The sequence below is a fragment of the Euprymna scolopes genome, chromosome 11 (assembly GCF_053919585.1).
Source record: "Euprymna scolopes isolate OS-2025 chromosome 11, ASM5391958v1, whole genome shotgun sequence".
Classification (NCBI taxonomy): Eukaryota; Metazoa; Mollusca; class Cephalopoda; order Sepiida; family Sepiolidae; genus Euprymna; species Euprymna scolopes.
Window position 1 is genome coordinate 77,745,395 of NC_136492.1, and position 27,221 is coordinate 77,772,615.

Genomic DNA, 27,221 nt, shown 5'->3' on the forward strand with positions numbered 1-27,221 from the left:
GAGAAATTACGAGTTTTTTTTATATTTTATTCGCAGTTTTCTGTTAGGAGGGGTGTCAAAAATTCCACAAAAATTCTGATACACCTAAAGATACACCTGAAGAAGGTCGGAGGTTACATCGACCGAAACGTTGTGAAAAATGAAACTCAAGATAAGAACAGAACAGTTGTCTGATGAATCCAAATAATACGAATTACTAATCCTCATCTTAAAAATTCAGAAACGTCCAGAAGAAATATTAAAAAAAAAAAAAAAAGAAAAAGAAAGAAAGAAAGAAAAATAAAAATAAAATAAAAGTAAGAACAGCAGAAAGAAGAGCAGAATCGTTTCAGATTGACCTGCGACCGATTCCTTGTGTGACCTTTGATCCGATCTTGTGTCATCGGAGTAGGAGGTGTAGTTGGCGGAGGAGGAGCAATATGGCGACTAGCGATGGTTGTCAGAGTAGGGGACCTGGGTCGGATGATATCGGAAGGGACCACAACAACGACGACAAACAAGAGGTTGAACTTGAAATAATAGACCCTAGTATTGGTTCCCCAATGGTGGACGATTATTCCTCGGAAAGTGATGTGGATACGGAACCGGCCAAGGCCTTCCACCGAAAGATATCGACCTATAAAGAGATCAAGGCGACGGTAAGAAAGGAAGGGGGCACATTCTTCTTCACTTCCTCCATTGGACTTTTTCCCTTCTTTTTCTTGTTGGGTGTCGCCATCGTCCCTTTACTCTATTAAGCTCTTTAATATTTACATTTAACATCATCGCTACTATCTCTATTCTTTCACAATTGATTTCCTTCTTGTACCCCCCTCCCCCCCCAAAAAAAAAAAGAAATTTAAAAAATAAAGTAAAAAAAATCACACCAAATCTACCCCGAACTGTTACCCCCCCTCCCTCAAAATAAATAAAATAAAAACAACTCGGGAATGAGTCGAATACCAATTCTACTTAAAGTTTTCTAAACAAATTACTTCCCTAAGGAGAAGGTAATGCCTGAAAGGATGGTATCGTGGGACCGAGCATAGCCGTCCCAGTCTAATATAAGTTCTAGGATCAGTGCAAGTGCATGACTGCATGCCAGTGCATCCTGCATCAGAAACAACACCCCAAATATTCGATGTTTTTATTTTTCTTCCCTTAAACTTTAATTTTAGCCAATTTAATAACTTCAAAATCACTTTCAGATTTCGATGTTTACGATGTAAACATTGCGTGGGGCATTTTTTTATTTTTATATTTTAATGTTATGTCTGTTAAAATGGTTATAATTTCTTTGCGGAAATTCGAAATTAATTTTGAGTCTTTTAAAAACTGTCAAATTAATTCGAAAGTAAGTTCTGGCGAGAATGAAAGTTTTGAGCTAAGTCAACTTTTTTTTTTTTTTTTTTTTACGCCCTAAACTATTGTTTCTTTTGGAAGAATTCTTAAAGTTTATCCATTTTGTTTATATATACCACTGTCTCTTTTCGAAATCTCCCGGGGACTAATGATAATGATTTTTCTTATTCTTGGGACGTTACTTTATCATCTATGGATGCCAATAAAATAATCACTTCTCTCTCTCGGTAGACTTAAAAAAAACTTATATTTTTTTTTAAATTCTGGGTTTATATAATAATTAACCAAATATTGTAAACAAGAACATTCCTAAATCAGGATGACTTTCTTCCATTCCAAGGAATGAATTTAAGTTTTCGTTGGTTGAAAAAGTAACCCGAAACGTAATGACGTGAATGAAATTAGCGCATTTCAACTTGGGACTTTTTTTTTTTTTTTTTTTTTTTTTTTTAACTTCAACTTTTTTGCTTATTTGACACAAAGTAAATGAAGATGGTCGATTAATGACACACTTTTTTCAAATTTGAATAAGGAAACATTTCAAATGAATAGAAAAGGTTTTGCTTCGGGTTTCCGTACAAAAAAAAAAAATTGAATTTGAATGATTTTAAACTCTATTAAAAGTTAAACTTTTCGCGTATGCGTTTCTCTCCTCTACGTGATTTAGTTCATTTCCTTATTAATCGATTATGCATGGAAATAAAACGATTTACGGATAAAATTAAATCCACCAGGATGTGTTTCGATTTCTTAAATTTTATTTCATCGCTTACTAATAATCGAAAAAAAAAATTGTACAGTGAACTTACCGTACCGAAATAATAATAAAAAAGCCCATTCTAAATAGAATGCTATTCTTATTGGTGGGGTGCTGTTTTGTTAATTACTCTGTACTTTCATCTAACATTTTACTAAAAAGGACGGATCTGAACGAGAATCACCTCACCCATATACTAGTGTCCAATCAATAATCCATGAAAACATTGCATAAAAATAAACCCCGTTCTTTACATGGTTAGGTTGGGTGTTTATTCCGAAAGCCTTCCTTAGAGGTCCGCCAAAAGATACGCGGTGCTTGCTCACGCCCTTATTTTACCGTGCTATTATTTTTTTAAAAATAGTACTTTAACGTTAAACTCAAGTTTTACGATATCTTTATTTTTTTTTATTAAATTGTTAGGTGAAAGTATAGAATAATTACAAAACACCCTCCCCATGTTAAAATGGTTTTCTAAACAAAGTTATTTCAGCACGGTAACATAAGTGCATAAGTACCAAAAGAATCCTCCGGAATTTGAAAATATTTAAACTGTCGAATAAAAGTAATGCTTAGCTTTAAGATTCTTAGCAAATCCTTGAAAGTTTTAAAAACTATTGGTATTTAACTTTTTAGAGATTTTCACTAAGAAAATTAATAATTTTAAGTTTTTATAACAGTTTGTTAAACGTGAAGTTTCCGAGTCCGAAATTTTATTGAAAAGGCGATAACATTGTATTTTCGAAAGATTATGACATGCTGAACGTATTGGAGGATGAAAAACAAAACGAAATGCTTTGAATTATTGTACCTACAATGCCTCCCCACGGGACAGTTAGACACCAGGGTCGTTTTTTTTAACGTGGAAAAAAGGTATAAAAATAAAAAAAATTGTTTCAGTCGTGAAAGAACAAGAAATGGAAGTGCAGCGAACGGATACTACACTTTGATCTTGGCCAAAAGGCCAATTGTAGAATATCAGCTTATTTTCAATATTATAGCATGTTTGATAAAAATAGGAATGGAAACTAGGTCCAATGAAAAGAACCTAAAGTTATCTAAAATATAAGGGTTTGTTTTACTGTACAGACAGTGTACACAGTCTGTACACATAGATTCGAAAAAGTTGTCACAAAAATGTTATCAAAGGCAAGATAAGTTACTTTTCTACCTAACTGGATATGTTTTTAGTGTTTATATTTAATGTAACATGTTTATTCAGCTCGAAAAAAGTGTTTACCGATGTATTGGAAAATTTTAAATGGCGGCCGACTCTCTCTTTGAGGCGGTAAGTTTGGGAAAATGAATTATAAATAAAAAAAGACAAAATATTGTTAGAAACTCGCTTAGAGTAAGTTAATATGCGTGATAATTGTTGGGAAACATTTTTATAAAAATATTTTAATGTTTTTAAATCTATATTCTCAAGGCTACTTTTCGTTGGACCTAGTTTCCATTCCCGTTTTTCATCAAACATGCCACCTTGTTGGAAATAAACCGATAGTCCTAAGGTATTTACTATTTTAAAATGCGTTAAAGTGTTTATTTTCCCTATTTCATACGTGATATTAAATTCATTTCGATATGCCATTAATCTTTTAAAAATATATCTATAATTTTTCCAATTAAATTATCTAGCTCGAAAACTTCACATTTACTCCGTTTGGTTCAAATAATTTAATTATCAAACGATATTGTAATAAATTAAATTTAACTCCCAAAACTTTGTTCATAAAGGAAAGCAACGCGTTAAAAAAAATTAATACTCTATGACAACGCCGGGTGGGTGCAGTTAATTTTTCATAAATTCCTTCTAAAAATGTATTTAGTTTTGCAACTTTGATACTTAAAAAAAAACAAAAACAAAAAAAAACACGAAATTAACGAAATTTCTTCAATTCTAAGGAAAAAGTTTTACTTTTTTTTATTATTTGTATAAATATTGGATTAAAGAATTGGAGAAGATTCTTAATATTAATTTTCAATGTTTAATATCGATATAGTTAACCCCCCCCCTGTTTTTGTTAATTTACATTTTATAAATTATAAGATAAATTAACAAAATAAACGAGGTTAGTTTAATTTTCAGTTTTAAAGTTTACTAAAAGGAAATGCTAATTTTTCTTTGCTAATTTTTCTAATTAATATTTAAAACTTTTAAAGAAATTAAAAAAACATTTCTGACTCCATTTTTATTTATTTTTTTTTTTAAGAACAGAATTGGGTCACAATCTTTAAGCGTTTTTATTTTATTTAGTTTAATTAAAAAAAATATCTCCAAACTAAAAAAAAAAAAAAAAATACGTATTTCAGTCTCCTTCGTACAAAAACTAAAAAAAAAAAAAAAAAACCCAACAAAATGTATTTATTGCGTACATATGCACTTAGTGCGTGAAAAACTTTGGAAACGAAACCATTTTGTAAAATCTTCCGGATTTATAAAAATTAGTAAATCCTAAATCTTTTGGTAATTCTGAATTTTTAAAATGTTTACAGTAAGTTCCTATTTACTTGCCTCTCTACGAGGGCAGCAGCGCAGTTAGACACAAGGTCGGCTTTTAATGTGGGGAAAATCTAGTTCCCCAAGAAGACTCTGGGTAGGAACTTGGGAACAAAAATAAAAAGTCTCTGTCGTGAAGGATTTTTTACTCTACTGATCAAGGAGAGAAAAGGTGAAGTGTAGTCAGAACAGATACTAAACTTTGTTCCTAGCCAAAGTTGCCATTGAAGTAACATTCTTAACCAAATTACGGGTTTGTACTACACATAGATTCGAAAAAGTTGTCAAAAAACATATATAACAAATGTTATCAAAGGCAAGGTAAGTTACTTTCTACCTAACTGGATATTTTTGTATTTTTATTTAATGTAACATGTTTATTCAGCTCGAAAAACATGGCACCGAACGAACTCTGTGCTGCTGAACACTGTAAGTTTGGGAAAATGAGTTAAAAAATAAAAAATATACAAAATACTGTTAGAAACTACCTCAATATAGGTTACTGTGACATAACAGTATTTTGTATATTGTTTTATTTTTAACTCATTTTTCCCAAACTTACTATGTTCAGCAGTCAGCACTCGACAGAAAGTTCGGCGCCATTTAAAATTTTTCAATGCATTGCATTGCAGCAATGCAGCACATTGCAGCAGCAATGCATCGGTAAACACTGTTTTTCGAGCTGAATAAACATGTTGCATTAAATAAACCATCTTAAAGTAAGAAAGTTCAAGCTAATCCGGTACTTATGCACTTTTGTTACCGTGCTGAAATAATAACGTTATTTAACTGGTCATTCTTAACATGGTGAGGCGGGGGCGGGTGTTCAATAATTATTCTGTACTTCACTTAACAATTTAATAAAGATATCGTAAAACTTGAATTAAACTTGAAAATACTAACAACTTTTTTGCGATAAAATATCGCATTGAAATTTTCCACAAATAAGTAGTTTTCCGGATATTAAGCAATGTAATTTTTTGTTATAAGTGGTGGTGGTGGACTGGTGGACATTATTGTACGCGCAAGTGTGCATATTTTTTATTAAATAAAACCTGCGGAAAAGTATATTTTCAATATCATGTAAACTAGTTGCCGGCCCTGCCCCTGCGATATTCGTTTTCAGCACACCCGAAAACCCGTTGAAAACAAGTTATTTAAGGCAGGTTTTGTGTTGGTCTACCAGGCCACAATTACGCATTATAAGTTGTGTTCATTTTACGTTACCCCCACCCCAACAAAAAAGGTGACCATCAGGTAGCTGCTCATTTTGCGTTCTATTAATATAGAAAAGTGATCCCCCACTTTTAAAAACTATACTTCACATCTTGGAAACTATTTGTTTCCTGGAATTTTAAACATTATTTTCGTTTTCAGCATTCCCGAAAGAATTTTTCGTGGTGGAAAGGTGCTGCACTGGCAGTGCACTGGCAGTGCACTGCACTGCTGCAGTGCTCTGCTGCTGCACCTTTTATCAAAATTATAAATTTTTTATCTTATTTTATTTTTTTTTTTGTTGTTAAAAAAAATACTTCATTAATCTACGTGATATTTGGAGTATGACATCTTCGTTTCGTGACGAGTACGTGATTTTTTTGTCCCTCCCCCAATTTTGTATAATTATAAATCACGCAAAATTCTCTTAAAACAACATTTACCCAAAACATGGGTTAAAAAAAAAAAAAGTGGGGGTGAGGGGGAAGAAACTCTTGAGCAACCCCTGGTAGTTTTGCATAAAAATGAATTATTTCTGGAAAATAAATAAATTGAAGTTTAAATATTTAAACCCAAACAGTCAATCTTTTCCCTAATGTTTTCTTTTGTTTACTTAATGAAATGACATTTAGGGTTTGTATTACTGTACACATAGATTCGAAAAAGTTGTCACAAAACATATATAACAAATAAATGTTATCAAAGGCAAGATAGTTATTTTTCTACCAAATTGGATATATTTTTTGTGTTTTTATTCAATGTAACATGTTAATTCAACTCGAAAAGCATACAGTGTTTACCGATGTAATGGAAAATTCAAAATGGCGCCCGATTCTCTCTTTAATACGGTAAGTTTGGGAAAAGCTGTTATAAATAATAAACTAGACAAGCGACTGTTAGAAAGTCGCTCAATATATGTTACCGTGACATAGGTTGACATAACACCTTTTCCCAAACTTACCGTGTTAAAGAGAGTCGGCGCCATTTTGAATTTTCCAATACATCGGTAAACACTGCATGTTTTTTGAGCTGAATAAACATGTTACATTGAATAAAAACACAAAATATAGCCAATTTGGTAGAAAAATAACTTGCCTTTGAAAACATTTATTTGTTATATATTTGTTTTTTTTTTTTTTTTTTTTTTTTTTTTTTTTGACAACTTTTTCGAATCTGTGGACAGTAATACAAACCCGAGATTTAAATTAATTTTAAAACGGTACTAGTGCAGGTGAATGCACTTACTGACCCGCCGGATCAGTAAGTGCATTCACCTTTAAAACAATTCTTGTTTTTTACTCGTTTATAAAAGTTTTAATAATTCCATTTTTTTTTTTTTTTTTTTTTTTTCTTCTCGATTTTCTTGTCATTCTCATTCGTGCCCCACCCAGGCTTTAAAACTAAAAAAAAAAAAGAAACAGCCCAAATATTTTTCTTTCTCAGTCCAACCAGAAAGAGGCAACAACTTCATTGTCATTATGACATTTTAAAATCTATTTGCACTCTTTCTTGTTTTACAAACGAATATTTTTATGTTTATTCTTTTTAGCCGATTAAACTTGAATTCTGTTTGTGTCACTTTTAATGCTGTGTTCTGCTTGAAGTTTTTTCCATTCACGTCATAAAAAAACAAAACGTTCTGTGTGCTTCCAAAGTGAGTTTGGCACTTTATTTATTGGTTGACAATCAATCTCTAGCAATTGCGCCCCAAAACAAAGATGGCGGAAATGGACACAGTTAATGCAAGTACGGAACGGAACTCATTAAGCATGAAACGAAATACGAAACATGCATAGATATTTTATTTCCAGAAATTATTTTAGTTGTAACATTTCTTGTTATAATTTTGAATACTTTTTTAGATATATCTCGAAGATCTTTTAAATTAAATGTACAAAAAAAAAAATTGTTTCATGGTAACAAATGTTAAAACTAAAATTCTTTTAAAATAATATTTCGCTGTAGTTTCTTATTTGGTTTCATGCTTAATAACATCCGTTCCATATTTACATCGACAGTCCATTTCCACCCTCTTTGTTTTAGGAGCACAATTGTTGGAGATTGCCGGTTAACAATGGTTACATTAGTTTTGCAATCAGGTATATTTAGTGTGTATACGGTAGCATACACACTCTTGCGATATATACACTTGTGTAGAACTCGTACAGCAACATGAGCACTTGTATAGAACTAGTACATGTCTACTGTTGCATGGTACCAGCGCACGCACCCACCTAAATCTGCAAGTTGTCAAAAAAATATTAAGTGATATCATGAGAATGGACCAAAAATCAGTGACTAAATCTCTTATTACTACTCAAATAACTATTGAGTAATATATAATTCATATCAAAGCAACATGGTCCTCTTAATTTTTCTTTGCATTAGTTACGAGTTATAGCAGGCTCTGCAAAAATTAATTTGTTTCAGTCTCGCACAATCGCAAGCTTGGTCGAGGTGAAGACCAGTTTTACAAATATTGTGCAAGTTGTCTTTCTATCTCATCACCAGCCTTCCAATCAGTCACTTTATGATTGCTAATTTAAAAGTGAGTTATACGATGGTATCTTTGCAAGGCTTTAACATTGCGAGTTAAACAGTCGTATTTGCAAGTGGTTTTTCAAAGTGGCGACTAGAAATAATGAAACGCTTATCTTTTGGCGATAATATTTCTTTCACTGACAATTTTCCAAGGCTTACTACTGAGTGAAAAATCTTTTCAACATTTTTAATATAATGAACAAAGTTAAATTATTTAAACAAAAGTTTAATAGAACAATATATACTCATATATAATTTTGTTATTTTTTTTAATGAAGGCTGTTTAAAAAAAAATACCTGAAGAAATCAGAATGTTTATACCTTTATCAACATAAAATTTGTTGTATATTTAGAACTACACTTTAAAAATATACAAAAAAAATCTTTATTATGTACATACTCGTCACAGAACGAAGATGTCACATTCTAAAAATCTTGGGTTTGGCTAGTAACTTTTCTATTTGGCTAGTAAACGAAAATATTTAGTTGTCAAAGGTCAATTAAATATAAATTTGTCCATAGAGCCCTGCTTTGTCAGCTGTCAACACATGTACAAACCATTTGAACTGGCATTCTCTCCTTTTACCCTCAATCAATACAATGTCCTAATACCTTCCGATATTGTCATTACACATATGGCCGAGCAGTGTAATTCTTGCACTGAGCATTTTAGTTTCCATATGATAGAACTTGAATGCCTACTAGACACTATACTCAAGTGTCTAAAGTCTCTGTATAGAGGTTTGTCAGGACAACCTGGCATGAGGATACATTTCCATACAAGTAGTCCCTTACTAAATATTCAAAATATTCACATGGTGTTTGCAGCCTAAATAGGATCTCCTTGTATTGCTAACCAATACTGACTTTTACAAGGAATGGTGCACCTTTTCCAAGTGATGCTACTTCAAGTAACACGAAGCTGGCTGCGCTACCAGATTTTTTTCACTTCAAACAAGGCACAGTGCCACTTTGATGTAGGAGGGCTACCCTCGGGGACATAAGTTGCAGGGGTATTATGTAGGGAGTTGAGCTGCAAAATGTCTGTTCACCTTACACTTGAACTTCAGCGTTTCAGGACAGTTGGAAGTAGGAACCCAGAAGAGTTTTGGGGAAGAAACTACTAAAGTAGGTTTTCTCTACTGTGTAAGGGTGGGATTTTGCTGTTTGTCAAAGGTATTTATGTCGAGGGGGGGGGTACAAGGGCTTGTAGTTCGTCAGAGCATCCACCATTAAAATACTTGTAGAGCAGGAAGAGGAATGCAACATTTCGTCGATGGGACAGTTCAGGACCTATCAGGTTGGCGACTCTTTTGAACCCTGTCCAGGAGTGAGACTAGTAGCAGATGCACTATCCCAAATGTGACAACAATACTCCATGGGCGAATAGTTGCCTTGTAGAGGTACATTAATTCTTGTCAGGGAACCCGGTAAGACCAAGAGATCACAAATGTATACTATAACATTTAAATGGTTAATTGTGGAGAGGAAAATTATGTTCACTACTAATTCAGTGTTTGAGAGGTAAAGGAGAACTTAAATAGAAAATTCAAATATCTCTATCTCACATAGAGATTAAGTGTTGGCCCCAGAGAAGGGATTCCTTGAAGTAAAATGAAACGCCTTAAGGGTAAAAAAGTTATTTTTTTTTTTATTTTTTTATTTGAAATTGTAATAAAAACAATTAAAAATTTAACTTTTCGGTAGTTGACGTTTTCTTTTAGATGGCCTTCTCTTTTCTGAATCTATTTTGGGAATGCATTCATTGAAAACATTGACGGAAACCTCAGATTCCTTGTTGGTATTTTCTTTGCTATACATATATTTAATTCGGTTTAGGTGTCACTTAACACCCTTTATTAGACATGCACTTTCTGATGGGTTTATCAAAAACCTCGTTCTTCCAATATTCTTCATGTCTATACATGCAAAAATAGATTAAATTCAATATTTATTTAGGAATGGGAGGAGGGCATTCATTTATTTTGTCTTGGTGTGTGTTTAAAGTAAGGCAGGGAGCTTCTTTTTTTTTTTTTTTTTTTAATATAACAGTGTAACAAAAGAATGAAGTGGCTTCTTCATTTACAAAGAAACCTACATACATTATGATGGAATTCAATTTCTTCTTGGAATTTTTTGGTCCCCCTGACAAACGGAGGGTGGACCTGTAAATTCACCCTTGTCCATTGTCTGTCCGCACTTTTCAACTATGCCTTGGAAATTCTTGAAATTTTGCACAAGCATTAAACATGAGTAAATAACAGAACGGTGCCTTTTGGGTTAAAATGGCTAAAATTTACACTTTTCTGCTTATTAAAAAAAAAAAAATTGATGCTTTGGATTTTTATATAATTTTGTTTGTCTATACTTTGCGATAACTCTTGGGTGTGCACCAGGGACTCTTTTAGGGCTAATAAAAACATTTTATTTTATTTTTTTACCATATTTGTCAAATTTTCTTTATGTCCTATTTAGCCGTTTTGCATGATGCTGAACTCAAATTTAAATGTTAAGGCCTTGGAGGCTAAATGGAGGGCTAGTTCAAATGATGGACTTTGTCATTTTTGCATGGTACTGAACTTAAATTTACGTATGTTAAGGCCTAAAAGTGCACCATTTGTTCTTTTTTACCAGAATTTGACGTCCCCTGGGGACTTTTGGGGCTAAATGAGGAGAGGGGGCAAATACTGAACTTAGTCACTTTTTTATGCCTTGTTCAATGTGCACTCACGGGGGACCATGCATGCTTCACTTGTTTTAGGAAGGATTTTAATTCACATTGATTTGTGTGAGGGGGGGGTCGTTATTGGACTGAAGAGGTGGGGGGGGCTTTATAAATTACAATCTAGAACTCTTTTACACTCAATGCTTAGCCTTTATTAACGATATAGAAAAATATATGTAGATAAAATTGTGTGCTATAGTAATAAGAAACCATTAAAATTAAATAGTTAATTAATGGTGTACTTTTGCAAAGCAATATGCAAATTAATCTTCATATGTCAATCACATGGACATGACTGAATATATTAGATTTTTTTTTTTTTGTTATGAAAATGTAGTTATGTTGATGTCATTGCAATGTTATAAATAGAAACTAAATGTTAAATTAGCTCTGTGTATACACTTATATATTTTTCTGTGTAGTATTATCCATAAACTAATTAATTGATCATTTTGGATTTGCGAATACAGCTGCTGGGCATAAGGATAGGTAATGTGGGATATATTTAGTCTTATACAAAAAGTATGTCAAAATTTAAATACATCTGATTTTATGAAATTTTAATTATTGAACATCAATTAATAAATATTACAAAGGTTTAAGTTTCTTTTGGAGTATTTTAAAGTGATTTTAGGGTGCATAATATTGGCACAACCTCCCCTTTTCAAATTCGATTAATTCAGATTTGTTAGAATTTCTGAAGCTTTTGCATATACAATTGTTGTGGGGATCTACCCATGCACAAGATATGAACTCTTCCGAACTCTATAGATTGAGTACTGACTCTTAGTTCAACCTGTGTACTTTGATAGTATGCCATTTTGGCAGTACGTGCTATGACTGTTGCTCTCTGTATATTCTATTTTGTTTCAATACAAATTTTTTTTTTTTTTTCTAACCCATATTAGTGCCCATATTTTCCTTAGTAGTAACCCTTTCAGGCTACACCACAATGTGTCTAAGAAATCTCTTTACAATTGAAAAGCTTTTGAATTTAATTTGTAGTATCTGTTTTTAAAGAAACAAGTCAACCTCCTCAAAATCTAGAAAGTAAATATAGCAAATTTAGTAAGTTTTTCACACACCACAAAGCATCTAAAATATCTTTCCTAAAAGACATGAAGACATTTTATTCAAGAGTTTTTTTTCTATGAAAAGAAAATGTGATTTAATTTCTAGTTCTCTTTGATTTTTAGAACACAAATATGAAATTCTTAAATTAAAGCTTTTGTGTTGTAATTAAATATTTCTGCTCAAATTTGAAAGAGCTGAAATACAAGCAACAAGTTCTTATTTGGATTCTTCAAACTACTGTTCTCATCTTGAGTGTCATTTTCACGTTTTGATTGTTGTAACCTCCATTCTTCTGCAGGTGTATGTTGAACTCTGGAACGTTTCTGTCTAACGCGAAATCTGAACGGAACCCTTTATTTACTTCACGGGGGTATCATGCTCTTGTTCCAATCAGCTGTGATTGGATAGATCCTAAGTAATTCGCAATTGTATTTTTCTAGTTGCCCACACTGAGATTCCAGAGTTCAACAGAAACATTCCCGAATTTGACAAGATACACCTGAAGGTCGGAGGTAACATTAACTGAAAATGACACTTCAGTTGAGAACAGTAGTCCAAAGAATCCAAATAATATAAATAACAAATCCTCATCTCCAAAATTCAAAAACGTAATAAGCAAAAGTTAAGTGGGTTTTAAAACCCAATTGACTGGTTAATCTACTTCAGCTCAATTACTAACAACTTCTTTTTAACCTAAATTTACACCTCGTTCACATGGTCTAATTCCTGGCAGTTCATTTGTCTTTCAAACTTACAAGTGCAATTTTACTTTTTTTAAATTTTATTTATTTACTTTTTTTATTACATTCACTATACCAAAGTACAGTGTCACTTTGATGTAGGGGCCTACTATATGGGACATAAGTTGCAGGGATACTATGTATGGAGTTGAGCAGCAAGATGTCTGTTCACATTACACTTTAACTTCTGTCAGTACTGTTGGGAAAGTAGGAAGGGAATTTCAAAGTCTAGCAGTTCTCTAGCACCATGTGGTCACTCGTTTTCCCATTGTGCCTGTTATAGAGCATAGTGTCATCAGCAAATATTCCCATCTCAGACTATTTTATCAGGGAGGTAATTTATGAATATCGGGAATAATAAAGGTCCAAGGATCGACTCCTTGAGGTACACCTGCATTTATATCGTTTAAATGTACGACCATCGAGGACAACCTGGATTCTCTTATTTAAGGATTTAATTATGTTGAGTATTTGTCCAGCAATACCATAGGATCTGATCTTCATAAGACTATCGTGCCATACCCTGTCAAAAGCATTAGATATATCTAAGGCTACTACCTTATCCAGTGTATGGTATATACATTCAGAGATTAGTTAGAATATCTGCAGTTAAACGGGCTTGCCTAAATCCATATTGATGGTTGGCAGAAGTTTAGCAGCTATAAGGTGATGGACTAGAGCTTGATTAATTATGGACTCAAATATTTTGGCGAAAAGAGGGAGATGGTTAATGGGGCAATAATTTAATGGGTCAGTTATTTTGCCAGAATTCTTGTAAACTGGTATCATAGAAGCAGTTTTCCAGCAGTCAGGAAAGCATGATTCTTCAAGGCATTTGTTGAAGAGTTTGGAGAGAACTGGAGCAACCTCAGCAGAGCATGTTTTTAATAGTGCAGCCGGGATGAGATCAGGTCCACATACTTTTGAGGTGTAGTTTTTTGATATGTACTTGAGAAGGGGTGATTTTCAGCTCCTCTAGTGTGGTTTCTGTTCGCAAAGGAAAATCAGGGAGGGAGTGGTTTGCTGGGTCCAAAGTAGACTTTGAGGCGAACTGATAGGCAAACATGTTAGCTTTCTCTGTTGCCAGGCAAACAACTTCCTGATTATTGGATAGTGGGGGAATTGTTGATTGTAGATTTTCCAGAAATCACAAGTTCCTAATTTCTGTGCTTTAATGCATTTTCTGGTGGTTTCAGTATATTCACTCTTAGCTGTTGCTACTTCTTTCTTACAATTACTTCTAGCTTCTATAAACTTTTGTTTGTACTGGATAGTTGTGGGATGATTAATTGGAATTGTTAATTGTAAGAATCGTATATTTTGGGGGCAATCGGAATCGCATCGTTAAAAAATATCATAGATTTATGATTCTTTCATGACGATTCTCTTATATTTTTAAGTTGAACTGTTTGTTTGACGTGAGATTAATGCTGTCAAAAATTTATAAAAACGTCATAGAACTTTTCCTAACATATTTAATGATATACAAGAATTTTATTAACTACTTTAAAGGTAATCTTTATTTCAGGTAAAATGAACTTAGTATGTGAAGTATAGAAATTCTAAGTTAAATAACCTTCATTTTATAAGATGGAATAATTTTTTTAAGTAGATAAATTGATAGTTTGAATAGCACAGATATGAAAAATCTCATTTTTATTGTTGAAAAAAAAAACTGGATTAACTATTTTTCGTTAAAATAGTTATTTACTTCAAATAAACCTGAAAAGCAAAACAAAATATTGTTTACATACAATTTCATAGATATAACCTAGAAATATAGCTGAGTTATGGTAAATTAAATTTTACAAAAATTTCACTTTTTTTTTTTTTTTTTTTTTTTCTTTTTTTGCAGCATAAAGAAGCCAGTTTGGCATTGCTAATTAGATAGTACAAACATGCCAGCAAATTCACTAAATCACAGCTTAAGTTTATTGTGAGAAAAAAAAATTCTGTAAGCATTAAAAAATTTTGTTAAATATGAGGAATCTTTTAATTAAAATCTGTTAAGGAATATACACTTTAAATATGCAAACATTAACTAAAGAATTACAAGTTATCCAAAGTAGCCATCATTTGGGCCATATTCGATAACTTTAGTTAATGTTTACATATTTAAAGCATGTATTTCTCAATACAAAATATATATTTCTCAATGGATTTTAGCTCGGATTCCTCCAATATTTATTTAACAAAAACAATTTTTAATGCCTACACAGAATTTATTTTCTCGCAATAAACTTGTGCCATGATTTAGAAACTGCTGATTTCAAGTATCATTGCTGACACTGGAGTTTGAACTTTAATCTCTAACTAATGAATTGGATGACCACTAGTTATTAGATATTCTATTATTGATTAGATGTGTACATAATGGGTTTGGTTGTGTTAACCCGGATATTAACTGACTGTCATCTGTTACAGGATGATTGAGTACAATTAGTATTTCTTAACTCTATGCAAAGCATGCATTAACTGATAAAGAATTGTTTTATTTTTTGTTTGTATTATGCATTTTGGTTGCCTTATATTCATTCTACACTGGAGTTTTTTTGTTTTTTTTTTTTTGTCCATGTAACTTCATAAAATCTACAACATGTGCTATACTCTTGTATTTTGGATGAAATAAGTGCTTTTGAATAACCTTTTTAAATTTTTATACAAGCTGAAAAATTCATTTTAAAATTATTTTTAATAAACAATAAAGAATTAAATGTTTGAACTCATTTCTTGAGAAAACAAAGGTTTAAGACTCGTGACATTCAGCAGGGTGCATACCCCTACCCCCACGACTCTACAATAAAAATTCACAAAAAATCACTCCAAGAAATAAAAAATAGAATAAAATCAGAATGAGTAAAGTTAAAATAATCATGTTTAGAATAAACTTTTAATTAAAACATTGGAAGAAAAACCTAACATTATTTAAATTGTGTTGTCAGAATCACATGCTGGTTATACACATTTTATTTTAGCCCCCCCCCCCCCCCCCAAAAAAAAAATGATACAAATTCAGAGAAAAATTAAGTTACATTTTTCTTGGATAATTTCTGAGTAAAACGTATGACTGACTTTTGTTCTGACATTAAAACTGATTAAAGCTCACCAGACATAAAACAATTCTTTTAAATTTTCTTAAATTTGATCTTTATACTAATTTTAATTTATTGCACTACAACTACTACCACTATTTTTTCTTTGTTTTAATTCAAAAATTCATAAACTATGCTTGCCTCTTCAAACTTTATAACAAATGCCTTTCTAAATCTTGCTTCCCTGATAGATGGAAAAATGCCTCTGTGGGAAGTGTTCAAGAATTCTGAAAGACCTAACCTGAAAAATTATTGCCCATCAATCTATGAATCTTTGGATCATTAATTAATCCAGCGATAATCAGTCTCATAAATGCTAAACTTTATTCTGATCAACAGTATGGATTCAGGCAGGCTCCGTATTACTGTAGCTGTCATAACGGGCATCTCTGAACACGTTTACTATACATAAGGCAAGTGAAACTGAGGCAGTAGCGCTTAGTGTATTCGAAGCCCTTGACAATCTGGGATAAAGGTTTTCTCATGAAAATTAATGTATTAATTTGTACAGTATTACTGGATGGATATTTAATGTAATCAAATCAAAAGTTTCAGGGGTAGATCTGTAGACTTTTTATTCTTAATTTTCATAAATGACCTTCCAGATTCAATTACGTCCAAAATAGGTATATCTGCTGATGACCGCATGCTCTATTCTTGACATGTGGGCACAAAAAACATACAAACATCCAAGGTAATGGCTGAATGATTAGTCTGCGGTGGAATGGAGTCATCCATGAATGGTGACATTTAATACCATTAAGAAAAAGATCTTTTCTTTTTTAACAATTATAAGAAACCTTTACAACCACTGATTGGCATGCCTCAGAGCACCCTACTTGAGAGTACAACATTCAAATTCCTCAACCTAACATTCACAAGTAATATGAATTCGAACAAATACTTAGAAGATACTGCCAAGTCTGCAAAGAAGGTGGGCTCTCTTCACTGGGCTAGAAAACTTCTCTCACCTGCTAATATTCTATATGATGAAGCCACAGTTCCTCCATGCATAGAGTATTGTTACCAACCATATCTGGCCTGATGTATCAACCACTAGTCTCCCTCTTAGGAACTGAAAAGTTTCTTCTCTAATAGGTTTCTTACTGTAGTGCAATTGGCAAAAACCTACCCTGTCTTCAGATGCTGGAAAGCTTTCTCCTCTAATAGCTTTTCTCGGACTACTTACCAATAAAATTCTCTTCATTTTTTTTTTTTTTTTTTTTTTTTTTTTTTTTTACTGTACCAATATGCAAAAATTGAAATGTGATGTAAATAAACATCTCTCTGCACAACTCCTCACATACGAGGTCCGATTAATCTTGTTCCTAATTCACAGTAGCTCTGTCGCAATGGCAATGTGCCTTGTTTAGGGTGAATTAAGATATAACAAAACAACAAAATCTGACATCTGTTAAGACGTTCTCTTTGCATAAATAAAAATAAGTCTCTTTAGTTCTATATTTTCATCATTATTGTATATCCATAGCTTTAGTTTTATAATATTATTATATAGCCATATTCTTTTCTTATAAAGAAACTTATTTTTGTACATTTGTGATGTGTACACGTGTGCAAATTTTTTGTAATGCCGTCGTAAAGTCGTTTCTCTAAATGCTCATAGACATTAAGACTTATTAGTGGTTAAATAAGCAACATAAGGGTGGTCGAAAGAAATAGCTAAAAAAAAAATGATTTATTTGGTTAATTATAAATTCTGGCTAATTAGAACAATAGGTACCTCCAATGCGCACCAGTTTTAACCTCCCCATATGTAACACGATTTAATTTAATATTATCATCCTAACTTTTTTACCATTTTTAAAAGAAAAAGCTTCAAATAAACTAATAGTTAAAAAATTTTTACAACATACAAAAATAATGAAAATGCGAGACAAAAATAGTGTTTACATTATCAACACTTTAAAACAACGTTTCTATGTAGTGACATTTTTGAAGCCGCAAAAATCGAATAATAGTTGCGTCTTCCTGAAATTTTCAATATTTATTCATTATTAAATAAACTTACAGAAAAGGTTTTGTTAAATATATTAGAGGAAATTTTTTTAGGTGTGGTGTTCTACCCTCTTTATATTTTATGGCCTGAAAACTAAAAATAAATGTAGGTCGATAAAGATTTCATCATTTTTTTAAAAGTTGAATGTTTAAATAATTAGAACTTATATATATAAAATCCTATTTATTTCGCTTACCTTAAAGTTGTAAATAAAATTGGTCATAATATCAATATTATGTTAAAAAAATATAACATTTTCTTGATAATTTTTTTTTTTTCTCAATAATATAATTAGTTGAATTACAACAAAAAACAATTCTGAAAAATAATTATTTTTAAATAGCTTCAAATGATATTAAATTCAAATATAACACGATATGAACTTCAAACAGATTTAAACAACAGGTTTCCAATGATAAAAAATATATTCATATAAGACAATATAAGACTACTGAGATAATAAAAATTGGAAATCCAAAATTGGCCTAAAAAAATTCGTTTCGATTTTATTTAAATTGATAGAGGGTGGTCCTTATATTGGGCTTTTTTCAAAAATGTACGGAGGCCTGTAAATATTATCTTTGGATACATAAGTGAAACAGAAGATGTTAAAATTAATTTTATTTCATTAACTCTAGTCTGTAGTTGATTAATAGAAATCTGTGCTTTACAAAAGGTAAATCTTTTTTTTTTTTTATCCATAGCAAAAAAGTTACTTCCATTAACAATTCTAACGCAAATGCCCATCCATAGAAATTGACACAAACGCACAAAATAATGTCACTATTAATGTGTACAATACTGACATTTTACACACTGCCGTGGAGATGTCTATAGAACAGATACATTTTTTCTAAACATAATCAATCCCAGAACTAAGGAATATTTTGGCAAGTATTTTATGTTAAGCTATATAGAATAGCCTGAGATACAAACATTGATGAAAACACAGTACAATAGCTTAGTGTTTAAAATACTTTTTTTTTTTCTATTTATTAAAATTCTGTTATTTTCCCCCCAAAACGTGTTATTCAGGTTTAGTTCCAACGTTTATGTAATGAAAACCAGATTTTCTGCCTATTTTTAGAAAAATAACTATTTTTAAACTTCCTGAATCTATGTTCATACAAGTTTGTTTTTCTGTTTATTGAAGTGTCACTTTTCTGTCAAATTTTATGAGAATTGATTTGTACAGTTTGGATAACCGTTTTAACATATAGAATCAAATCTGATATTTGTTCTTCCAAAATCAGACCAACACTAAGCCAGCTATCAGTAGGAAATTATGAACTTGTTTCACTCTGCTTTGGTCTCTTCAGTAGGGCACATTCATTAAATCTGAGGCATCTGCATGCAAAGTAGTAACTCTGCTACTGCACCAGTGTCCCGCGTACGAGAAAGTTTAAGCATATGCGAACTGTAATGAATGATTGTAGAAAGTTTGTTAATCTTAACAATGCTTTTGTGGCAGTTGCTGTTCTATGTGCATCAAATCTGTTGCCAAGATCACTGGAAAAATGGTTGGATCATTCTGCTGCTGCAGTAGGTATCTGGCTGCTGGTGCAATTCTCTATCTGTATTTGAGCTATGTATGTCCTAAAATCGAATACTGTTTCACATCTGGGCAGGAGCAGCTCGGCATGCCCTATCCTTTGATAGTTCAAAACAGGCTTCGAAACCTAGTAGGTGATGCCCGTTTTCTCTTCTCTGCAACCTCTTTTCCACAGGAGAGGCAAGCCTGTTTCTGTTCTATCATTAGTTTCATGGCAAGTGCTCAGCTGAGCTCCAATATATGGTCAACCCCCCCCTTGCCGAACTTTCATAAAAACACTTGACTAGCTACAATAACGGTCAATTTTCTCCGTTCTCTATCTGTGCCTAAATCTAAACAGATTCCATGCACGAAGCTTCTTTGCCAGAACTGCCCATCTGTGGAATACTGTTCTATTGGTCTGGTTCCTGGCTGATTACGATATGGTAGCCTTCAAGTCTAATGTAAACAAGTTCTTGTTGAACTGTCCTCTTAAATAATCAAATTCTACCCAATCTACACCATTAATGATTACTAAACTACCATCTTGTATTCATTAACCCTTATCCTCGAGTGACCTTTGGACCTTGATAAATGGTGATTCCTGTGTAAAATAAAAAAATTTTTAAAAAATTCCTGTTGATGGCTTGCTAGCTTGGTGTGCTTGACCTTTTTTTTTTTTTTTTTTTTTTTTTTCAAGTAGGTTCAAAAGATCAAGGGAGCTAACTCCTCTTGGAGCTAACACTTGATTTCATTACGATTTGGATTTATATCAAGGGCTTTTTAAAGATAGATGTTGTTCCTTTTATGGTTGCTGGCTGTATTTCATTACAGCTTGGCCTTCTAGGGATTGTTTCCAAATATTTAAGATTTTTTTTGTCATACCAGTTACTCCTATCACAACAGGTATGTTTATTTCTTTCAGAGACTATATTGTTTTTAAATCTTTAAGGTCCTGATATTTCGCCCCTTCCCTCCCCATTCAGCTCTATTAAAGCCATAGTTGTTTGGAATGGTGACATCAATAATGAGCACAGTTCTTTCAGGCTTCTTCTATATTACAATGTTTGGCTTAATGGCCTTGTCTTATGTATCTGCCTGCCTGTGTGTCTTTTCCGTTTGATATTATCGGTGATGGTTCATGTTCTTGTATGTTTGGTGGAAAAACAATTAAATGTATTTACAGACTAACAGACAAATGATGAGCAATAGCTTCACCTATGGGGGAAAAGGGCTAAAAATAATTAGGAATAAAGTGTTTTTGGAGTGTTTTAAATTAATAGCATTCTTTTGTTTTCCTTCCCTATAACTATTAGAAAATATTTACCATTCTAATCGTGCTATGAAAATTGATTACCTAACTAATATTCCTGGTGAACCAAGTGCAAGAGAGATCCAGACAATTGCACTTAAGGGAACAACGATGATACTAAAAAGAGCTACCGGTTGGTTTCAATAAAAATCTGGGCAATGTTGGCAGCTGATTTGGCTGCCCCATACTCAACGTTATAATCTTCAAAGGAAGAAAATTAAAAAAAAAAAAAAAAAAAAAATACAAATGGCTTATCTCCCCTTTTCTAATTTGTTTTATCTCTTACTACCACTAATTCAATCACTGTAACCTGTTCCTCCCACTCTGCATGACCTTAATCAACAAATTAGTTTCCAAATATATTACACAAAATAAATGCCCATTGGCTGTTATTATATTGTAATTATTCTTAATGAATATCATTATCTCTTTTCATTCAACACTTTCATCTCCTACACTTAAAAGAATTTGCCAGATATTGAACCACCTATTATACTTCCTTGCTTCCTTTTCTTTCCACATTTGCTTTGGTCCGTAGGTGGATTTCTGCCATTTATCTTGATAGTGTCCATTCTATTATGATCCACACTTTTGCCCTTTCACAAAGCAAAAATAATCCCTCACCTACGCACACTTTACAATACAAAGTTTGTCTGCTGCCTCCTCATCCTTTTATCTTAATGCCATTTACTGATTGGTTCATCTCTGGTAAGCTGATGATACAATAGACTTGAACAATATAATACTCGAAATGCAGTGGAATTTACTGTGCACATTCTCTATTTACTTGTAGATTCTTTTAATCCATTGTTAATGTGATGACGCTTCTTGTATTGTTCTGCATGCATGCGTGATTATCCACCTGCTTTTTATCTACTTGTTTCTTAAAACTGTAGTATGGAGAAGAATGTTTTTTTTTTTTGTTTTTTTTTTTGTTAAAAAAAAAAACAATAGTGACTGGGGGAGTTCTGTTTTTGTGGTTGAAATTGTTGCCAGTTGTACTAGATAAAATGTGTTGGACCTTGACAGTTTTTGACTTGTGAATCTTTACTGTTTTCAAGGTCCCAAACAAAATAATCTAGTTAATATGAAAGAGTAGATGCTGTGTGGATGATTTTTTTTTTAAATTTTTTTTATTTTTATTTATTTATTTGCAAAATATTTTCAATCTCTGAATAGCAAACCTCAAGATGTTGGTTTATATAAAAAAAAAAAAATTTCCATAAGGATATGTGAAAAGCTATAAAATCTGAAAATGTTCTTTTGTTCTTGTAGCAAACCATATTTATTGAGGGATGCTTGGAAAATTCATTAAAAAAAAAAAAAAAAAAAAAAAAAAAATCTATGGAGAGGAAAAAGCTTTTTGTAAAAGACCAATACTTTCTTATTGGTTTTCAATTTCCTTAATTTCTTTGTCAATTAAACTCCATTTGATTTTATAATTAATAGAATAAAAGCTCTCTATTGTCATCTTGAGAAATATTCTTGAGTGGCTTTTGACTTTGATAAGTTATGACTTAGTCGTGACAAAATAAATACTTTATCAAAATGGGTAAAACTTTCAATAATTTATAAAACCTAATTCTCACCTTAAAGTTTTGATTTGTAATGCTTAAACAAACTAATATATATATTCCAGGTTAATTTTTTCCAGAAGTGAAGCAGCCAATGAAGTTTTAACGTGGTTCATACAAGAATGTTCCCTACTGAAGTAGGGCAAGATATACTTTTTTTTATTTTTTATTTGTTTTACATAAGCATTTGTTTCTACACATTTGAGCATGTTTCGGTCAGCCAGTTACAAATAACTAGAGACCTCTTAAAGCAATATTGCCTGAAGAGATTTCTAGTTATTTGTAACTGGCTGACCGAAATATGCTCATGTGTAGCGGCATATAAATGCTTATGCAAAACAAATAAAAATTGTGTGTGTGTCACGAATAGGCACCTATATGGTTAACTATTTTAAAAAAACTGATTACATATAATGATAGAAAATGTATTGAGACATAGGAATGGGTATGTTTGATCCTGCAGAACAGTGGTTCATAAAAATTGTGGGGTCTGCGTACGCGCCTGGTTCACAAAGTATGAAAATAAAAAAACTTAAAAATTAAAAAAAAACGTTTACAAGTGTTTTTGATATAAATACTTTGATAGTATGTTTTAACTTAAATAGGGATGGTATAATAAAATTGTGGGGTCTGCGTTTGCGCCTGGCCTCCATAGAATGGAAATAGGCACAAACTTTAAAGACTTTTTGTATCTATCTGCGTAAGTATACTTTGATAATTATGTTTTAGTTTGAAGAAATATGGTATAAAAAAAATTATGGGGCGTTCGTTCGCATCTGACCTCTATAGAATGGAAATATGTCACAAAGTTTAACAAGAGTTTTTAATATAGATCCACAGAATATTGTGATAAGTGTTTCAGTGTGAACAGGTATGGTATAATAAATTATGAGGTTTATCCATTTTATTTTTACTTTCATCATATTTTGCTTTGGTTTTAAAACCCTCAAATTCAACTCAAATTTACAACCCTTCCTTTTCATAACCTATCATAAATCAGTCCATTTTCTGTAGGCTGTTTTTAAACCCAGTCAACGACGGGTACTTTTGCTAGTGTGTGTGTGTGTATATATATGTGTGTGTGGAGCAAATATTGTCAAAAATAAAACTTCAGCTTAAGTATACCTTTTTGTCTTATTTTATAATCTTGTGTTAAAATAAGTTTTTAATTCTTTGTTGAATCATCAGGTAAAGAAACAAATGAACAAAAGCTAAAAAAAAAATTCCGAAGTACCTTTTTGTTCATGATTCATATAAAACATTAATTTTATTTTAAACAAAAAATAAAGGTAATAAAATTAAGCAGAGATTTCTAACATTTACTTATGTGTTGTCTAAATGTATACACACACAATATAGAATTCTATTATCAAAATTCTCAAATAGTACTGAGAAACAATCATGTTACATATATATATATATAAAAGAGAAAATGTATGTATGTACGCTTTTCCTCGATGTCCACAAAAGGCTTCTTTCAGAGAAGCGCTCGCTCGCTTCACAACTTAAAACTTTTTATATCATCTATAAATTGTAATATCTCACACTTAACCACGGAGCTCGCCTGTCTATTTAATTTTATTGACTTTCAAACGTTGATTATTCCACATGTCCCGCATCGGCACGTGTTACATTTGGTTTTCGGTATAAACAAAAAGCGAAACTCGACTCTAATTACTGGCTGAAAGCCAGTGGTCTCTAGAGAGCTAAGTAACGTTTGGTTAATGTCGACTTCGTCATATCAGACGGTAGCTTTCATTCCGAGACGAGACGCTCCCCCTAATAAACAGGGAGCGGGGTTTTTAAAAACAAACCGATTTATTGACCTCATTAAAAACTGTCCCGCACAAAATGCTAACTGCTGAATACCTATCACTCTCACGTCAATCAAAAACGTACACCTGTTTTTTTTTTTTTTTTTTTTTTTCACACTTTACTATTTTCCAACTGCGCATCAAGGCTTCGTTTTTTTTTTCACGGGCACTTGTTTTTTTTTTTTTTTTTTTTTTTTTTTTTTCCTCACATTTCGGGGTTTTTTTTTCATACACACCTACAAACACCCGGGCAACGCCAGGTACCCCTCGCTAGTGTATATATATATATATATATATATATAAGCGAATATGTATGTATGTGTGTTCGCTTTATCTGTATGTCAACAAATGGCTTTTTTCATAGAAGCGGTCGCTCGCTTCTCAACTTTTTATATCACATATAAATCGTAATATCTCAGTTAACAACGAAGCTCGCCTATTTAATTTGCTTGATTTCAATATTTGTTGCTCGCCGCATGTGGGTTAGTCTTTTTTTCCTGTAACATCTTGGGGGGGGGGGGGAGTGTTCAGCAGTAAATGAATACTATCCCGCAATCAAACTTGACCTCATTAAAACGGGCGCCTGCTAAATCCAAGTAATTAAATAAATTCAAACATGTTTCCGTTAGCATCTCGCTGTGGGGCAATGGTTAAAAAGTAACAAACTACAAAGTACATCTAATGCATGAATCTTGCTATAGTAAACTATTAATTCTAAAAAATGCAATGTAACACTTTATGTGAACTGCTTTGTTTTTTACAATGTGTAAATTTTATGTTGAATGTATAGCCTTTTCTAAAATATATCGCATGTGCACAGGTTCATATTCAGAGGAGTTAATATTTCACTTTCTAAATACCCCCCCCCCCTCTCTTTCAATTTGTGTATTCTAATCCATTTTTAGTTATTACTCAAATTTTAACTCTATAGTAAAAACAAAATTAGATACCCTGGGATTTAATGGATAAAGACAGATTTAAATGAGGTGTATTAACTAACATCTTCGTTGAAATATTAATAATTTTACATTGGGTTTTTATTGATTCATTTTAATTTTTGAAGTAAATTTTATTTGTTTTTAAAAATAAAAATAATAAAAATCTCTTTGACATTTAAGTTGTTTCACTAACTGAATGAAAGTGGGTGGGATGATTGCAAAGCAGGAAGTGAATTTTTTTTCCACAAAATGAGTAAAATGTCTGCACTTTTCTCTTTCTCGGGTTAGATTATGTATACACATCAACCAAGAAATTAGTTTCTATGCGTGCTGCTCTTTAAAATCTTTCCTCTTTCTCACAGATATTTGGAATCTGTGAGAAGAACAGTAAATGAAATATGACCTAATAATAATCACTGGCAACATTTGCACTTATGTTAATAACGTTTTTAATTGGGTTGATAGGTGTGATTTTTATTTATTTTTTTTAATGTTACTGTTAAATTGGCCAATTACTAGTGGAAATAATTTAAGCTAGAAAAATTCCTGAAGCTTTTACATTAAATTACGCATTGTATTTTGGCAAATTAGCAGTGGAAATTGATGGAATTAACATTTTCGGAATGTAAATGAAAACATTAAAATATCCTCTGCCCGGATTGGACCCCAAATTATTTTTCTCTGCCCGTATTGGACCCCAAATTATTTTTCTCTGCCCGTATTGGACCCCAAATTATTTTTCTCTACCCGTATTGGACCAAAATCTATGCACCCCACTAAACATGCACATGCAGCATTGTATTGTATAGAACTAGAAAAAACTGGTGAAAAGAGGCCGTGTTGTAAATGCATGCATTCATAAAAATCGCATCCCGTTAGGAAGAGCACAAGCATCACGTCTCTTACCCCCCTCCTCCACTACCACACCTTACTAGCTATAAAAGAACATGTTTGTCCAAGTAGTGAGCTATATCATGTGATGACCATTTTCTTTTCAAAAAGGAAACGTTGAAGTTTATTTCAAGCAAAATCAATTCTTATTTGCAGTCAAGAAGGACGTATTTAGCAGTTAAGTTGTGAATTTGTAATTTCTTTTTTCTTTTCCCAGTTATTAATCTTTTATTTTTTATGGCATTGTTTTATTGTGTAATAGGTTTTCTTGTTCAATTTTTTTTAGAGTAGACAATGCATTGTGGATGCGTTATTAGCAGCTCCTGTTACTCTCGCTTCTCTTTATTTGTCACTCGGTCCTCATTTTTAATGAGTGATTTTTCTGACAAAGGGAGAAGAAAAAGCTGTATTCTTCGGTTGGCAGTATTTTATGTGAAGAGCCGCCAGAGATGTTGGAAATTTTCTGTTTCTATATCTATCCTTGTAGCTATGTCACTAGTTAGGGTGCTGGAGGTAAACGTTTTATTTGGGCTGATGTTATCCACTGGATAGTCAGGGACCCAAACCTTGGATTAACCACTAAGGAGGTTGCCCTATCAGCAGGTGCAAAGTACTGGGGCTGCTGTATTACCATTTGGTGAATGGATTCTGGACCATTCAGTAGCTTCTGGTGGGGCCTCTCGATGCCATATTAGTGGGTAATTGTTACTGCTTTACCTTATGTGCTACAAAATAAAAATATTTCTTCATTTCTATTTCTCTCTTACTTTCCCTCTCTGCACTGCTCCAAGCAAGTCTGTCGACCTAGTCCACAAATACTAAAACGCCATGAAAATTGTATTTTTTTTTCTTGAAACTTAAATCCGGATCTCCAACTTATAATGTAGACCCTCACTACCATGTCTCCTCCTCGAACATCAGGGGTCTATGTTCTAACCTTCCAGAGGTTGAAACCCAATTACAGGAGACTAAACCAGACATATTATTTCTAAGTGAAACTGGCATTGGACAGATTATTTCCCTAGATGAGTTTGTAATTAAAGCATACTCTAATTTAACTTCCAAATCTGACCCCCCCCCCCCAGGATCGCCATGGGCATGGAATATGTGCCTATATTAAAGATAGTTTTTCATATTGTAGGGACATCTCCAGAGAAGA

General features: G+C 32.3%; 1 protein-coding gene across 2 annotated transcripts in view; it reads left to right on the forward strand.

Annotated features, from left to right (window-relative positions):
• Nucleotides 1-278: 278 nt before the first annotated feature.
• LOC145287923 (diacylglycerol kinase delta-like) overlaps nt 279-27,221 on the forward strand; it is a 345,479-nt gene continuing 318,536 nt past the window's right edge. Inside the window, exon 1 of one of the 2 annotated variants that reach the window (XM_080135873.1) lies at nt 279-638. In XM_080135873.1, coding sequence (XP_079991999.1) covers nt 420-638 — 219 coding nt within the window. In that variant the 5' untranslated portion in view covers nt 279-419. The remainder of the gene's footprint in view (nt 639-27,221) is intronic. The other variant, XR_013869227.1, reaches the window with a different exon arrangement.